The sequence below is a fragment of the Apium graveolens genome, chromosome 3, assembly GCF_009905375.1.
Source record: "Apium graveolens cultivar Ventura chromosome 3, ASM990537v1, whole genome shotgun sequence".
Taxonomy (NCBI): domain Eukaryota; kingdom Viridiplantae; phylum Streptophyta; class Magnoliopsida; order Apiales; family Apiaceae; genus Apium; species Apium graveolens.
In genome coordinates this window covers 63,661,855-63,680,591 of record NC_133649.1, presented here as the reverse complement: position 1 = coordinate 63,680,591, position 18,737 = coordinate 63,661,855, and the positions used below count along the sequence as shown (strand labels likewise).

General features: G+C 35.4%; 1 protein-coding gene across 1 annotated transcript; it reads right to left on the bottom strand.

The window, feature by feature from the left end:
- Positions 1-651: 651 nt before the first annotated feature.
- Positions 652-1,702, bottom strand: LOC141710743 (uncharacterized). Its single transcript, XM_074513277.1, has 5 exons — positions 1,536-1,702; positions 1,306-1,407; positions 1,157-1,223; positions 955-1,053; positions 652-856 (listed from the first exon to the last, which is right to left on the bottom strand). The coding sequence occupies exons 1-5, from the start codon at positions 1,682-1,684 to the stop codon at positions 764-766; spliced, it is 510 nt and encodes a 169-aa protein (XP_074369378.1). The 5' UTR covers positions 1,685-1,702; the 3' UTR covers positions 652-763.
- Between the last annotated feature and the right edge of the window lie 17,035 nt (positions 1,703-18,737).

Here is an 18,737-nt window from a genome sequence, read left to right as displayed (position 1 = left end):
TTTTTCTTCAATGTATACCTTCACTATGGTTTCAGTTATTCATTCATATGTCATGTATATCATTTTAAACTTATCACATATAAAGCAATATGATACATTAACATCGAAAAACTTGTTAAACTGATGTGTAACTTAACATATTACATCAGTCTTTTATCAGAAGCGATGTCGTACCTTTCTTTTTTTAATGGAACCGATATCTTTGTGTGTGTTTAACATCAGTTCTTTCAAAATGTGATATCTATTATATTGTTTTACATCAGTCATTTCTTGTGAGCTGATATGTGTGCCTGCTTATGACATCAGTTTATTGAATGAAATGTCTTATTTGACTACATTTTACATCAGTTATTTTGTCCATGAAGTGATGTTTGTTTATTTTTTTATTCATGAATCCCCTGTTTCAATCAAATGCCCAACACCCAAACAAGAGTCATCCAAAAACATACCAACTGCCATTTTACCATTCCAAAACTAACCAAACCAAAACAAACGCAAAAACAAACATACATTCATTGATTTACCATAGATTATACCATTTACGTACATATATCCACCACCAACCAAACTTCATAATCCAAACAAACTACATAACTACAATAGCAAGTACTAGACATCCACCATCGATCATTTACATAGTTCATCCCAAACAGAAATTTACCAACTAAAGTTCCCCCATTATATTTATCAACAAAAACCACTAGTAGCTCTTACAAATTCTTACAAATTCAGTCTACATAAAGGAGCTGCAGATTAGGCCTTTTTATAAGAAGGACTCGATATGGCTAAGAGTCTCACATCGAACCTCGTCCAGCTCAGCCTTGGCAACAGTCACCTTTCGATTCTTTTTCGACCACTGAAAAGTGTAACACACAGGAATTAGTAACAATGAATTCTACCACAAATTATATGTACACCAGTTATATCAAGAATGAATTAAGCAAAAAAATATACCTTTTTGATAAATGTCATTTCATTATCCATGGCAATTTCTTTCATATACCACATAACAACATAGCCGCATTCAGTTCCACCGGGCTGTTTGGGGCATCCCTATTTAATTCAAAAAACTCAGACCAATTAATAAGTAAATTAATGCCCCTATCTAACCGAAAAAACTCTGACTAATAAGTAAATTAATGCCCATGGTTCTTACGGTAACATATCTGATAGTCGGTGCTTTATTTCCCCTTCCGGCCTGAATATTGAACGCAATCACAGCCCTGTCATCTTAGCAGTATCAATAACACAAATTGATTGATATCTCAATAATGAAAATAATCACTCGAAATTAAATGCAAATACCTTGATATTGCTTTTTCCAACTCGGGATAGGTAGTTGAACGAGGCAGAGGATTGAGTATGAAAACCTCGCCCGCCCAAATCACAACCAATATCCAATGGCAGCTATTTTTTATAAATATTTATAATAAACAGAATTAATATCAGAATCATATCATTTTGAATTTTCATGCTTATAAATAAATAAATAAAGCGATTTATAATAAATCTGAAGACATTTTTTATGTACTTACTTGCTATTATGTGGCATAAAAAAGAGACGATCAGGATTACCCTCTTTAAATCGACTAACCAAATTATCTTCAAAATTGTTGTTCAAGGTAAACGAGACTCCGGGATCACAGAAAGCAAATTGCTCCAAATTTTCATTTTCACAAACCATGCAATGCAAGTATCTGCATTGCAAATAAAATGAAATTATAAAAAAAACAAGAATATAAATGCAGAAATTATCAACAAGAAGACAAGACAATAATTAAAAAATTTATACTACTAACGCCATGTATGCAGAAATTGTTGCTTGGCCAATCATTTTAAACTCAAGCAAAGCAATTATGTTTTCATGCAAAATGAAAATTCTTTTCTCAACACCAAACACCTCCGCATCGCACGGGATTTGAATGGAGTTTCCAGTAGACTTCATGAATGTCGTTGCATGTTTATACAACAACCGAAAGCGCTTCGGAATATTTTTATTGATTTCCATATTCTCAAATAAGGACTGAACCTTATGCAAATCAGTTAAAGGATCCTTCCCTTTCCTTTTACTTTTCTGAAAATATTATCAAATTTATTAAAACAAATATAGAGTTAATATAATAGTGCGAGATCCAATAAAACAAAGATGTAAAAATATATACCGCGGTAGCAGGGGCATCTGGGAATATGATTAAGTCGCGGGGCCATGAGACGTAGGAGCCAACAGCCTGCTCTACTGTTTCAATCTCACCGACTACCGGAACAGGAATCTTGGCTTGTCCTTGGATTGGCCCATCCACTGAGACACGAGCACAACCAGGCTGCATTGACAATCCGTGAATAGATTTGTTCATGTCATCATCGTCAAACAATAAGCCAAATGCCACCTTATTTTCTATTGTGCCCACAGCCAACTCACATTTTCGTGGACCAGCCTACACACATATATATATTTAACGAGTAACTATGATGAATGCTTGAATAATGTCGAGCTAAATTAAATAAATGTGCTTGTTATTTTACCTTGTTCTCTGGTGGAAAAGGATCCATTTGATTATCAACTATTTGAGCATCACAACTTGCTTTTTCCGAAACCAGAGGAGATGAAATATTTGCTTTACTGAGTAAGCCCTTCAGTTCAGCCAACTCCTGCCTTATCTTCTCCATTTCCTTTGCCATCTCTTGCTTGGCCTTCTCCAACTCTGCATCCCTCTCACAATCCCGGGCCAATAGCTCAGCTTTGGTTATTCTACTTCTTTTTCCATTTGGTAAATTAAAGAAAATTGATGGGCTAACAAAGCCTCCAACTCCTCGAACCCTCCCCGAATGTTCGGGAGTTTGCAAGGCCGTAGTTAACACATCTTGACTCCCAGAAGGAATGAATCCCCCCTTACTTTGCAGCTCCAGTAAATTCTCCTGTCATGAGAATGTTAACATATAAATCAGAACTGAATGAACCTCCTCATAAAAATAATAAAATTAGAACTGAATTGAATTGCATTAAAAAAATTAACGTTGCTTGTTAAACACTCACAATTCTTTTCCCTATTTCAGCTAGCTCTGGATCAACCTCCTCATCATCAAGTTTTCCCTTACGAGCCTTGTGCCACATAAGAGCCCGATCAGGTTCTTCATCGAGAGCCAAGGTTCCTTTCTTTTGCTGATTAAAATCAAAAAATATTAAAACAACAATATATGTAGAATGCAACTATTTAAGTTCAATGCTTAAACAGAGGTTACCTCTTCTTCTAACAATCCAACATAACCCTTTCTAGATGTGCGGTGAGGATATTTTCGATTGATCACCCACTCTATTTGTTTTTCACTAAGTGACTACAACAAACATTTTAAATAATATTAACATGCTATTTTTCCTAAAATATTTGTAATACATAAAAATATCAGTTCACAACATAAATAAAACACAGATATAAACACACGATCGATCTCTTTCGCGTATACCTTCCATGTCGAGGTAGTCCTTTCAGCAATAAAATTTTTCCAAGCCTCCTTACCAACAAAAGCATACTTCACTGGAGGCTTTCGTAGTTTCTTCTTCTGTCCAAGATACGGCTTAACATAATCCCTTATTAAATTTGCTTTAAAATTTCTCCACTTTGCTCCTGCAGACCTGATCAGCCCCTTCTGAAGTTGCTTGGGGACTTTAAATGTCTCCTGAAACCAATGTTATGCTCTACATGAGTACAAGAAAATGCAAAATTTACAAAGTGCATAAGAAATTGCTTATTTATATACCTTCACATCGATCCATATTTTCTCCTTTAGTTCATCGGGTACCTTTGACCAGTTAGGATAATCAATCGGAATCATCGTCCTAGCCAACATTCCGGTGTAGGACTGTAGACTGTGCCTTGCATTCCCGACTGGAACTCCATGTGCATTGCACGATACCGTTAGTATGTGGGTTTATACCATCTGCAGACAACGCCAAACGAATATTTCGTGCATCACTACCGAAGGCAGGCCACCTATAGTCGATATTTCTCCAAGAAGGAGAGTCGGCTGGATGCCGCATCTTTCCGTCTTCTATTCGCTGCTTTGAGTGCCAGGTCATTAGTTCAGATGTATAAGGAGATTTAAACATCCGTTTGAATCTCGGTATAATTGGAAAATACCACATTACTTTAGCAGGAACATTAATCCTTATTTTACCATCCTTTCCTAACTTCCAGCGAGATAAACGACACTTAGGACACTCGGAAGCATCAACATTTACCCCCCCCGATACAGTATGCAATTGTTTGGACATGAGTGATATTTTATGTATTCTAGGCCCAAGTCGGATAAGGTTTTCTTGGCTTCATATGCATTAGGTGGCATCACATTGTCCTTAGGAAGGAGAGAGCCAACGGTAGACAGCAAATCGTTAAAGGCACTGTCACTAATTCCGAACCTAGCTTTCCAATTGTGCAATTTTAGTATCGACTTCAACTTGGTACATTCACTACCCTCATACAAAGGTTGTTCAGCATCAGCCACAAATCTCCTAAACTGATATGACTCATTATTGTACTCACTCGAATTATATGCAGCATCACAAACATTGACTATTTCTGATGCAAGGCCAGGGGAAGGTATCGGTGCACGGGCAGACGTAGGTGCAGGGGCAGGCGTAGATGCAGGGGTCGGAGCATTTCTATTAACTGATGACCTACTTGCAGACCCTTGTGTATGCCAAATCCAATCAAGGTACCCCAGACTAAAACCATTTTCATATAAATGTCCCCTGATAATCTTAACTGCAAATTTTTTGAAGTTAGCACATCTTTTACAGGGGCAGGGGATTCTTTTAGGATCACTAGCATTTTCCTCGGCAAATATCAAAAACTCTTCAACCCCGATTTCATAGTCAAGTGTGTCTCTATCTTTGAAAATCCAAGATTTGTCCATGCTATTCTCAAACTACCTGATTGTCAAATAACATATTAATTTACTATATACTATAGTACATTTACTACCTAGTATAATCAATATAAAATTCCTATATTCACTCATAAACCATGCTATTTACAATGACAAGCCCCAAACACAAATATATTTACAAACTACACAAACACAAATATATACAAGCACTTGTTATTACATGTAAATTCGTATTTTAACTTCACAGGGTCTATAAAACATAAAAAAATACAAAAATTTCTAAGAGGACAATTTGCAAACAGTTTTAGACAAATAACTACACATACAACTACACATGCAACAACTACACATTTCAATTTCATATGCATACATACAACTACACAAATGTATACATGCAGCCCAAACAAATATAAATAGATATGTAAAGAAGAATATACCTAACAAAGCAAGCTCCAAAATCCCAAAAAACTAACTCCGAAGCCCAAAATCCAACTTAACTCCAAGCTCCGAGCTTTAAGCTTTAACAAACCCTTAGCTCCAAGATTTAAGCTCCAACAAACTCTACTCCTCACCTTAAACTTCAATGAACACACTTCACTCCTTAATCTTCGAATCTGTCACAAAAATTGAAACAAATGAGAAAAAAGAACATTTGAAAGTAAGAGATGAGTTGAAGAAATTGAGAGCTTTAATTGGAGATTGAAAGTCTAATCGGAAATTGAATACATTTGAGAGTTCTAGGTTTAGCTATGAGCAGTCAAGAGAAAGGGGGAATGAGGTGAGTGTTTTGTCTGAAAATGCAAAACCCGTTTTGTTTTGTAATTTTTTGTTTTTGTTTTGATTTTGATTTATTTTTAATTTTATGTTATAATCTTATTATAGTGAATGAGTGATAGGCGGGAGGGGAAATATACTAAGGGGGGAAAGGAAAATATTTGGCTAAGGGCGGGGAACAAAAGGGAGAAGCAGCGGGCTCTAATTTTTTAAAATTGAGCTTAGACATCGGTTTATATGTTAACCGATGTTAAAAATGAATTGGACATTGGTTTATATGTTAACTGATGTAACGTAGTTTTTAAAAGAACAACTTAGACATCGCTATACTGAAAAGCTGATGTAAACATACTAAAAAGACATCACTTATTTTTTATGTGATGTAAAAAACATTTTTAACATCAGTGACTTTTCTGACTGATGTCTAATGTGCGATGTCTAATGCTGATTTTCTAGTAGTGCAGGTACTCCTTTGAGATCTAGAGTAAAAATGTGGAAGGAAAGACCCAAGTGCATTGCTGATATTAAGTAATATGTATTAGAAAAACAAATAAATATTCTCGGTGACTTTTCACATTCTCTGATTACGGGAGAAATACTCTGACAACAGCATAAATTCTGATAAGCAGTCATGACTCACTTACACTGAGAAGCCACTGTAAAAAGGAATTTCAAAAGATGCATAAAATGAGCACAAACAGTTGAGGTGGACTCATGCATAAATTTGTTATATAGTAGACTTCATGATTGATGGCATATTTTAAGCACTTCTCTTAGTTATGCCTTATTTCTAAGATGTACTGAAGTTTATCAGACTTTAATCTTTATCTGATATTTTGCTGAATGCACACACTTTCACTCCATATGACTGATGAAAATTACTGTGGTGATTAAGTTGTTTTTGACAAACAGTTAAGTGTCATTTGTACAAATTCTGAGGACAAGTTCTGATGGAAGTTCTGATGATTAAAATCTGAAGAAAACAAGTCAGTATTTGTATGAAGAATCACAGAAAAAGATATTCACTTTTTGAGTACAGAAGCCAAATTCCGATGACTGGTAAAATCTGATATAAGTTAAGTTCTGATATTAAATCCTGATGAAATTCTTGATGCTGACGTGGCATTTTTCTTTACTTGACTTATTTGTGGTAAAAGCTGAAACAGTCATATTTAAATCAGAATATATTTGGGTAAAATAAAAACAGTCATAATCATTATTGGTTAGTGGTTAACATGTTGGTCTTGAAAAACTGCATGTGCACAGTAATTATTGTTTATTTTTACGTGCTCATTAACTCTTGCTTTAACTTTTTACCGACTGTTATTATTACACATCGGTCTAGGAGACGAGGCATCATTATTTTTACTCTTAATCTTTAACCAGTCCTCACGTCCCTTGGTATTCCATTGGCTATTTAAACCGACTATTCATCCCAGCCAAATCATCTTCCATTTTCTCACAAACTCATCATCATTTTTCTTTTTCATAAATAAAAATGGTTCGTTTTAACTTGTTCATAAACTATGAAATTTTCAATATCGAGTTGAGTTGTGATGACTGGCAACAGGAGTGGCATGTCACTGCCATTCCTGAAGAACTCTGGAACTCCGTTCCACAAGAGGTTCACACAGACCTCTTGCTCTTTTCGATGGACTACCATCTCCATCTTGATCGATTGGAAGAAGAAAGGAGAGAAGCTCTCCGTCAGCAAGAACGGATCATCCGTCTTGTAGTGCTCTTTGTCAACAACAGAAGGAACTAGTCGTTAGGGCTTCTTAGACTAGGACTAAGGCTGTTGATGTTAAAAATCTTAGCATAGGACTATCTTGTAATTTTTTCATGTAATCGATAAATTTCATGAAATGTACTCATCTGATATATTAATGAAATTTCCTTTAATTACAAGATTCAGTCTCTGTTTCTCATATTATGTGACTGTGCATGTTTATTTGCAATTTGTTAATCTTTACTTCTTCTATTTTTAACTTTATCCTGTGATGAATGTTTTGATTATAATTATGGTCAATAATTAATTTTGTTGTTGTGAGGATGAAATAATTGAAGCACAGGTTCCTGCATCAGAACCTGTGATAAATGAAGCTGAGAATGTTACTTCTCAGAAAGAAACAGCAGCTCAAAGTTCTGATACTTTGACAAGGGAATTTGTAAATCCTGATGCTGAAACAACAACTCCTTCTTTGGCAAAGAGATTGAAGAAAATGAAGGCTAGGAGGAATTTGGCTAAATCTTCATCAGAAGATAATGAAGAAGCAGAGGAAGGGGATCAGGAATCTCTGATCTCACAAGAACCAATCATTATTGAAACTCTGATTTCTCTAGCTCAAGCCACAGACACTGCTACTGATACAGTGGTAACACCTCTTGACTCTCCAATAAAATCTACAGATGATGTTAAAGAACAAACTGAAAATTCTGAGATAGATATTCACAATTTGAATATACCTCATGTTCTTTATCTCGAAGCTCCAACTACTAAAGCTCAGCCATCTATAGTCAAATCTCCAATCTTAGATGCTGAGATACCATCTACATCAAAGAGACCAACTCTGGAGATAAATTCCGATGATCAGAATTTAGATGATGTTATTCTTGAATCTCCAGTTGTATCACACACTCTTGTACTATCAGAAAATGATGAAACTTCCTCAAGCTCTGGAGACAGTATGTTTGTTGAAACTCCAGTTCCTATTCTGGGAAAGGAAGCTTTGGTAAAGATATTTGTTAGACAGGATGCTCATGTACCTTGAGAAGAAACTCACAGGGGAGTTGAGTGGACCAAGAAGTGGAATGAATCATATTTTATTCCATGCACCAAAATTATGACAGAGAATGTATCAAAAGCTGATGAGTTATTATCAAATTCTGATTTCAAGACTCAACTCAAGGTTACAACGATGAGTACAAGAAGTCTTCATGGTCAACATTCTATTACTCATGCTAAGGTTGATACACTCAAGGAACAAGCTGATAAGCTAGATCTACAGCTCAAGATTGACAAGAATAGGTATGTCAGACCTACTCTTGTGAAAATTGAAGCCATTGAGAAGGTTCAAGAGCAGCAATAGGCCCAAACTGCTGAGGTTCTGGTTAATCAAGCTTCTCAGAAAGCTCAATTGGACGAAATCCAATCTTCAGTTGAACTTCTTCTCTCTCTCTTACTTCCTGATGATGCCAAAAAGGGGGAGAAGGTAGTTAAGTCCAAATGCTCACCTACTCAAGTACTGAAGAAGAAGGATGATAAAGGTGATGACCAGGGAAACTCTGAAAAGAGCAGAGGTCAAAGAAAAGTTCAAGGAAAATCTTCTATACAAAACAAGTCAAGTTCTGATGTTGTGAATGCTCAAAGTCTGAAGTCAAGTGCTGATAAACAAAGTCTGATGTCAAGTTCTGATATTCTGATTCATTCAGGATCAAAAGACTCTCAGAAGTTTATGCAAACTCTGAAGCTAAAAGGGAAGCAGACTACTATTTATTACAAAGATCCTAAAATTCAAACACTTTATAAAGAGATAGCAAGAAGATTATTTCTGAAACACAATCCAGGAATGGATTTAGAAGCTCTCAAAGAGGAAGAAGCTAGATTTGCAACTGAGAAGACAAATCTTAAGTCTAAAGCTTCTAATGCAAAGAAACCTCCAAGGCCTAAGGAAAAAGGCATTGTGATCAAGGAAAAGTCAAATTCTGAAATTTCAAAGTTCAAGACTAGATCACAGACTGAAAGTGATCCCAAAAACAAAGGGAAAGGAAAATTTGATGAACCAACCAAGTCATTGGAGATGAAAATTCCTCAAGTTCTGATGAAACCAGTGTGCAAAATGGTTCAAGTAACTGATGATAATCTTGTTGAATATGAAACTGTTCAAATTCTGAAAAGAAGAAAGATAATTGAAGAATCTAAAATAACCTCTGACACTGCTCAAGTTGTTCAGAATGAAGGACAACAAGTTATAGAAGAAACAACAAATTCGGATCAAGCTATCAAGACATCAACTACTGACAATGTTCAAGTTGATTTGAATAAAATGACAATTGCTGATAAGAAGAAGCTGTTATGGAAGAAAGCTACTCCAGTTGAACCAAAATCCAATCTCATGATTAATCAACTTGCTACATTTGGGTTGAGAGCCAAGCAACCTAGAGATAGAGCTGGAATAGGTTCTGATGAAGAGAAGATATTACAAGAAGATGGTCATAATACATTTTGAAGGCTATAAGAGATCTACTCAGAATCTCTGGTACAAAGACTTCTCATTACAGTCCAATGATTACTGAAGATGATGAAAGAGAAATTTCTATGCTGAAGAATTCCAGCTAAGGTGGAAGTTATTCTGAAAGGAAGATTCTTATGTTATAATGAAAACTCTTCACATCCTAAAGTTATCAGACTTGGTGATGGACTTGAAAGAACATCTATTCAAGCTCTCAGAACAACCATTTATCAGATTGGTGATAGTAAAGAAGAAGAACTGATGCAGGTCAAAGCACAGTTAGTTAAAGTTCTGAGGAAACTGAAGATAAGATGGTGAAAGATTTTGTTAAGAATCATTATGGATTCAGTTTGATCCAGTAAAGTTGGTAAAGCTGGATATTCTGTAAGTTGTAATTGATAGTCTTATTAAACTCTTATTGTATTTGAACTTAAATGTTTTTGACATCATCAAATCTATTAACTTGTATATTCTTGCATAATTTAAAAGTTGGGGGAGATTGTTGGATATATTTGAGATGTCATGTCTAATATGTTTCATGTTTAGTTTTCTATCTTAATAAATAGGAAATATCAGTTCTTACTGGAATCAATACTTACTGGAAGTCAGGACTTAATGTCATATCAGGACTTAAGGTCATATCAGAACTTAAGTACGGGAGGACTTACAGTTAAGGAAGGAAGCTGATTTACAGGAAAGAAGATCGAGACTAATACAGAAGAAGATATGCAAGGAAAGAGTTAGAGGACTAGAAGAATTATATAAGATATCTGATTGATATATTTTAGGAGACAGAATTATATTCCATATCAATTAGAAGTTATCATGTAACTGTGTACTATATAAACACAGACATAGGTTTACACTACATATGTTATCATTATCGAGAAGATCATACATTGTAACCTAGCAGCTCTCGTGATATTTGTTCATCACTGAGAGAGATCAGTTCTATTGTAACGGAGTTTATTATATCAAATACATCTGTTTTCTGTTACTTATTTTCTAAATCGATTTGATTATATTCTACACTGTATTCAACGCCCTTCTATAGTGTTATGTGACCTAACACGTGTTTTCGCCCTAACAAGCTGCTTCTTTAAAATCTCTTCTTTCTTGAAAGACTCAGTTAATTCATCCTTAGCAATCTTACACTCAATTATCAATTTTTCAAATTCAATAAACTGAGACTCTAGCACATTGTTCCTCTCACTTAAAAATAAATTGTTTTCTTTAATTTTAGCATTTTCCTTAGTGAGGGACTTAAGTGTAACACGCAAGTGATATAATTCTGTAGACATGTCATTGATTGCATCATTACACTCAACTTTAGATAAATGTGCTAGGTTAGTGGTGATTACCTGATTACTTGAAGAACTTGTTTCTGTTTCATCATACTTGGCCATCAGGGCTAGATTGATATAGGTTACATCTTCATCTTCATCCAATCCATCAGCTGCCCAATCATTTTCCTGTGTAATGAAAGCCCTTTCCTTTTACTTGAGCAACTCAAAATATTTCTGTTTGTAATCAACAGGATCAAACTTCTTTTTGCTGGAATCTGACTTTCTACACTCACTGGCAAAATGCCCTGCCAAGCCACATTTGAAACATTTGAATTTAGATTTATCCACCATGTTTCTACTTGGCTTGGCTGCTCCAAAGTTCTTTTTGAACTTGAGCTTGGAAAATCTTCTGGAAAGGAATGCTAAATGCTCATCAATATCATCCATGTCATCTTGGCTCAAATGATCTTCATTTTCAGCTACCAGCCCTTTACCCTTGTTCTCATAGACCTTTGAAGTAGACTCAACAGTTTCTACCTTCATCTCTTTCTCTTTCTCTAACTCAGCAACCAGTGCTATGGACCCACCTTTCTTTTTTCCTTTCTCCATCCTCTCATCTTGCTCTATTTCAAGCTCATAAGTTTTCAAGATGCCATACAGTCTCTCCAAGGTAAACTCTTGTAATCCTGAAATGAGACTGTCATTGGTTTCCACTCCTTTGGAAGAGATCTAAGGGATTTGAGGTTAGAGTCTTTTGTCTGATAGACTCTTCCATGTAACTTCAGAGCATTTAGTATTTTTTGAAATCTACTAAAAATATCAGTGAGAGACTCACTATCTTCAAAATGGAAGTGCTCATATTACTGAATTAGCAGCTGCATCTTATTCTCCCTTACTTGCTCAGTACCATCACAAATAATCTGGATAGTGTCCCAAACCTCCTTGGTTGTTTTAAAGTTAATGATGTTATCAAACATATCACCATCAACTCCATTGAACAATATATTCATGGCCTTCTTGTCTTCCCCGACTTGCTCAATATCAGGATCTGACCATTCATGCCTAGGCTTGGGAACTAGATGGTTCATTGCCTATTACAGCTCTCATTGGTACATGAGGACCTCTCTCTATGCAATCCACATAGGCCTCATCTTGAGAAATAAGATGTAGATGCATTTTCACCTTCCAGTGGTGATAATTGTCTTTGTCCAGAAAAGGAATTTTAACTCCAACATCCTTCTTATTCATCTTGTTGTTTGTTGTGTTCTTTACACTCTTTGTACTTCAAGAGCTTGCTCTGATACCAATTGTTATTCCCTAACAATACAACAAGAATTACATAAGCTACTCACTCGATGGATGTCAAATCATCATCCTTCGGGACTATATTGAATCATCCATCGGGACTATATTTGATCATCCGTCGAGTGCTACAAAATTCACTAAGTTAAATCTACTAAGGTGTTTTGTATAATATATCATCAAGTTCACAACATATTCCTAACAGAAATTTTCCAACATAAGATTCAAACAGCCAAGGTTTTTCAAAGTCAAGGGACAATCTTCCAACAACAATAATTGGAAACCAAAAGCTCAGTACAATTCAACTAGAAAAGGTGGATACAAAACAAGATCTGTGGACAGATCAAAGATAAGGTGCTTCAACTATGATGAGTTGGATCACTTTGCTATTGAATGTAGAAAGCCCAAAAAGGTGAAGAACGATAAAGCTTACTTGGAACTGGAAGCAAAGTATGAAGCTCTCTTGAAGAAACAATTTGGAAAAGCCTATATTGCAGAAGGAAAGAGTTGGGATGACACTGATAATGATGATAAATATGAAGAAGTTGGAAACTATGCACTAATGGCTTTTGAGCATGGAGAAGCATCCACTTCAAAATCAAAGGTACCAACTCTAACCACTATTGATTTAAATGTTAGTCAATATAAGGAGACTGTGGAAAAGATGAGTGTGGAGATGTTTCATATAAACACTAGCTTGGTAGCAGCTACTGAGGAAGTCAGTAGGCTAACAAAAGCTAATGAGAAGCTTGAGAGTGAAAAGCAAAAGCTAGATCTGCTGCTTGTGGAGCTTTAGTCAGTCAAGCAAGAAAATGAATATTCGAAAAACAAGCTGAAGTGTGTTGCTGTAATTGAAGTTGTGTTGAGGGAAATGCTGGAAAAGAATAAAGTAAAGTTGAAGTCCTTCAGGAATGCATCTGAGTTGGTTGGTCAGTACCATGAGAAGAACAAGCCATGTGCTAACATAGCTATTGGTCAGTACCATGCTTTGAATAGCAACAAGAAAGTTGTAGGTGATAAAAGGTGTAAAACTTGATTATTGGTCAAGTTCATAGCTATTGGTCTTGATGAACTTGATTATCATCAAGTTCACCCAAGGTGTAGAACTCATCTTCTTCCAATTCCAGAATGACCTATTCTTGTGAATCATTTGTTCTTTGCTCACTTGTTGAGGCAGCTGGAGCTGGGATCTTGGCCCATCATTAGAGGTCTGGCTTTCATTGACAATTAGGGCACTTGAACCATCTACAACATGTCCTTGATCAGACCTTAATGATTTCCTTTGAATCATTTCTAGTTCATATGTTTATAAAATTTAATACAGGACTTCCAAAGTTATTCTTCTCAAGTCTCTCCCTTCCCTAATTGCTGAGATTTTCTGTTCCAAATGATCAGGGAGAGTAAGCAAGAACTTCAAGTTCACTTCTTCAGCTTCATAGTATTTGTCATGGAGCTGCAAGTCATTTATCAGCTTATTGAACCTTTCAAACACATCAGTTATACTTTCTTTTGGCTTGGCCATAAAACCCTCATATTGTGAAATTAGTATCCTCCTTTGATTGGATCTAACTTCCTCAGTTCCCTTACAGAGTATTTCAATCTTTTCCAAAATTTGCTTGGCAGTGTCACAGTTGACAATGTTGTTGTAAATTACATTGTCAAGTGACTCTATCAATATTAGTTACAAACCACTATCCAGGGAAACTTTCTCCTTTTCAGGCTCAGGGTACTCAGAATGGTCTTTTGGAGCATAATGAGCTGGAATGACCATATCACCCTCTGTTGATTCTTCAACTCTAACCATAGGAGTGAAGGGCCCATTTTTTAGATTCTAAATATAGAGTGGATTGGTCATCCTGATAAACAGCAACATTTTCTTTTTCCAAAAAGTGTAGTTAGCTTTGCAAATGTAGGAATTTTGATGCTACTGATTTTCTATGTATTCATTCTTCCAAGATCTTGAATCTGTTTATTTTCAGATTTTGCTCTGATACCACTTGTTAGGAAATGAGTAACACACAGAGGGGGTGGTGAATGTGTTTTACTATTTTTATGCTTTTCATGAGCTTTTTATGGTTGAACAAAGTAAATTAAATCTTGTAGTGAAATATGTTAAGAAATTGAACATGCAATAATAAAGAACACAGATCTTTCAAAACTTACTTAATTTTATATTAAAATTAAGAATGTTTTGCTACAAAATTTCTAGGCTCTTTGTTAATAAAGAGTTTAGCTTCTTCTTGAGAGAGTTACAAGATTTTCTATCTAAATTATTACAAATGACTGAAGGGCAATTGTTAACTTTATAATTTAGTTAACTGATGGTTTACACAGTGTGCAATAAGACATGCTATTAACTTTAGTAAACTGTCACTTGTCATTTCCATTTTAGGAAAATTGTATCTTCTATTTCTGGATTAGCATATCTCAACATCTAGTGTTTACTTTGATCTTCCTTTATCAGTTAATCTTCACCATTGATCTTGCACATCCTTCAAGCTGCTTTTTGTAGACTTTTCAATCCAGCTGTTTGTTGATTGTAAATCTTGGATATTGAACTGGTCTGCAAATTGTACTTTGAGATTTTGCCTCGAGATCTCCATTTGATCTATAGAGAACTTGACATCTCGATAAGTATATTGGCTTATCGAGATCTCTAGTACTCCATAGTAAATTTGACTTGTAGAGGTATCTCTGTTCTCTATAGGAGAATTTGGCTTGTCGAGATCTCTAGTCTTCATATCTTTACTTTGACTTATCAATATCTCTGAGTTCTCTAGTGGCTTTTTGACTTATCGATAACTCAGAGTTCTCTAGTCAAATTTGACTTGTCGATAACTCAGAGTTCTCTAGTGAATTTTAGCTTATCGAAATCTCTGAGTTCTCTAGTGGAATTTGACTTATCGATAACTCAGAGTTCTCTAATGAATGTTGGCTTATCGATATCTCTGAGTTCTCTAGTGAAGGAAATGACTTATCGATATCTCCAATCTTCATGTCTTCAATTTGGCTTGTCGATATCTCTGTGAGTTCTCTATAAGCTTTTCTGACTTCTCGATAAGTCATTTGGAGTTCTCGAGTGACTTCTCTATACCACTAAATCTGTGACTTGTAGAGATCTTTGACTTAGAATATTTTTATCCAAACAAATTTATTTAACTCCAAGTTTCTTCATAATTCTTCTAAGGCATGATCTTCTTGATCTTCTTCCAGATAGAATCCTTAGGCTTGATACTGTTAAACAAAAAGACTTCAGTCTGCTCTTTTACATTTTTACTGATTTTAAATATTACAAGTACAATGCAAACTAAGATTACAATACAACTTATTTAAGATTGTCAATTTGACTTAGTCTTATTAAAGTACAAGCATGTCTTGCACAACAAACCCATTTGCCATTCGTATATGTTAGATATATTTGATAATGTCATGGCTAATATGTCTTATGTTTAGCTTTCAGATCTTGTGTGAACAGGTTAGATCAGTACTTAACTGTTGATCAGTACTTATACTGGAAGTCAGGACTTAAGGATATCAGTACTTATATTATCAGGAGATAATCATCAGAAGATAGATATCAGAACTTAAGTGCTGAAGGAAAATCAGATAAGGACAGTAGCTGATTAAAGGAAAGAAGATAGAGATAAAACATAAGAAGAGATATGCATGAAGAAGGAATTCCGTGAAGAATGGAATACTTGGAATAGAAGATATCTGATTGATATATTTTAGGAAGCAGAATTATATTCCATATTAATTAGCGATTATCTTGTAACTGTGTAGTATATAAACACAGGCATAGGGTTTACACTATAAGTGTTATCATTATCGAAGTTATTATTCTTTATAACCCTAGCAGCTCTCGTGATATTTGTTCATCACTGAGAGGTAACAGTTCCATATTGTAACAGAGTTTATTATTTGAATAAAGTTTGTTTTCTGTTCGATTTGAGTGTACTATACACTGTATTCACCCCCTCTACAGTGTGTGTGTGACCTAACAATTGGTATCAGAGCCTATCTGTTAACTTACATACAGTTAAAGATCCAAACACAATCATGTCGGACACGGAAACTCCAACTAAGCCTACCACAACTGAGGAACCACCAAAGACACAAATTCAGAGTCGGTATAAGACCATCAGAGTCTCCATACTGAGACCATCTGAATATCCCATATGGAAGGTAAGGATGACCATGTTCCTGGAAGCAACAGATCCAGAATACCTGGATAGAATCAAGGAAGGTCCTCACAAACCAACCAAACTCGCTGTTGCAGTTACAGGTGAAGCAGCAACGACCGTACCAAAGGAGAAGAGTGATTATACTGCTGAGGACATAGCATCAATTGCTAAGGATGCTAAGGTACGACACTTACTGCATAGTGCCATTGATAATGTAATGTCAAACAGGGTAATCAACTGCAAGACTGCTAAGGAGATATGGGATGCTCTGGAAACAAGATGTCAGGGAACTGACACAATTAAGAAGAACAGGAAGACAATACTCACTCAAAAGTATGAACACTTTGACTCAAAGACTAATGAGTCATTGAATGATTTATATGATAGATTTGTCAAACTTTTGAATGATTTGTCATTGGTTGATAAAGAGTATGATCTTGAAGATTCAAACCTTAAGTTCCTGTTAGCTCTTCCTGAATGCTGGGATTTGAAGGCAACGACAATAAGAGACAACTACAATCTTGATGAAACAACTCTTGACGAAATCTATGGAATGCTCAAGACACACGAGCTGGAGATGGAACAAAGAAGCAAGAGGAAAGGAGGAAAGTCAAGGACAGTTGCTCTTAAGGCTGAAGAAGAATTCCCCAAAGCAGCTTCCTCAAAGAAAGACAAGGGTAAAGCTCTTTTCATAAAGTCTGATACTGAGTCATCAAGTTCTGAGAGTGATGATGACTCAGATTCTGAAAGCTTGCCTGAGACTGATGCTGATGACGAGATGATGAAACTGTGTGCTCTTATGGTGAAAGGAATCACAAAGATTGCATACAGGAAGTTCAGGAAGGGAAAGAAGTTTCCCAGGAAAAGCATACGTTCTGATAAGAAGAATTTTAGAAGATCTGAAGGAAGAGGAGGAAAGTCTGACAGAGGAGATTACACCAATGTTAAATGCTATAACTGTGGTGAGAAAGGCCACATATCTCCTGACTGCAAGAAGGTAAAGGGTGACAAAGGCAAGGCTCTTGTCACAAAGCAAAAAAGCTGGACAGACACCTCAGACTCTGAAAGTGAGGAGAACTATGCATTAATGGCAAATGCTGATAAAGAAAGTGCTGAGAGTAGTTCTGAAGCTGCTGAAACAAAGGTACCTCAGACTACTTATGCTTTTCATACTGATGATATTAATGAGTTGAGAAGATATCTTAAAACCATGTTTGTTAGCTATAGAGATCAAACTTTAACATGTGAAAGATTAACTTCTGAAAATCTTGCATATAAGAAAAGAAATGATTTCTTAGAAAAAGAGTTAGTCATATTCCATCAAACTCAGAAGGATAAAGATGATGCTTTTTATGTTAGGGATGAAGTGCTAAAAATGAATGAATCTCTAAAAACTGAGTTAGAAAAGGAAAGAGAGATAATCAGGACTTGGACTAACTCTGGCAGAACAACTCAAAATTTGCTAAGTAGTGAAAATTGGAAAGAGGGTTTAGGTTATGGAGAAAATAAGAATGATAAAGGAACTGAAGAAATTAAGCCTGTTGTTAAGCAAAAGCCAAAGTTAAAACCTGTTAAGTTTGTAACTGTAAAGTCTGATAATGAGAAATCAGAAGTTAAAGAGGAATTAACTTCTGACAAACTAAAACAGGAAAAGACAGCTGAAGTAAACATAGGCTTAATGACAAAGAAGCAGCTTAAGCATAAGCTGAAAGATGTCAAGAATGCAAACAAGGTAAAATCACCTAGGAAAAATAGGAATGGAAAGGAAGGTGTGAATAAAAGCAATGATTATAAACCTGTTCCTGATGCACCTAGGAAAACATGTCATAACTGTGGAAGTTCTAACCATCTGGCTTCTTTTTGCAGGAAATATAAGAATATTAACTCCTTACCTTCGAAATCAGGAGTTAAGAGTCAGTCAGTTAGATACAAACCACAAAATCCTTGTTTTCATTGTGTTAGTTTATGGCATTCCATTTATACTTGTAAGGAATATCATAGTCTATACTATGATTATTATTAAATAAAACCTTCTTTGAAGAAAGTTTCCATTGTTCCTTCTAGTATAAATTCTG

Coding starts and splice junctions, on each gene's coding strand:
- LOC141710743 (XM_074513277.1), bottom strand. CDS start 1,684: ATGGTTTGTGAAAATGAAAATTTGGAGCAATTTGCTTTCTGTGATCCC. Junction 1,054..1,156: donor CGACTATCAGATATGTTACC/GTAAGAACCATG, acceptor TGAATTAAATAG/GGATGCCCCAAACAGCCCGG. Junction 857..954: donor AAATGACATTTATCAAAAAG/GTATATTTTTTT, acceptor TACACTTTTCAG/TGGTCGAAAAAGAATCGAAA.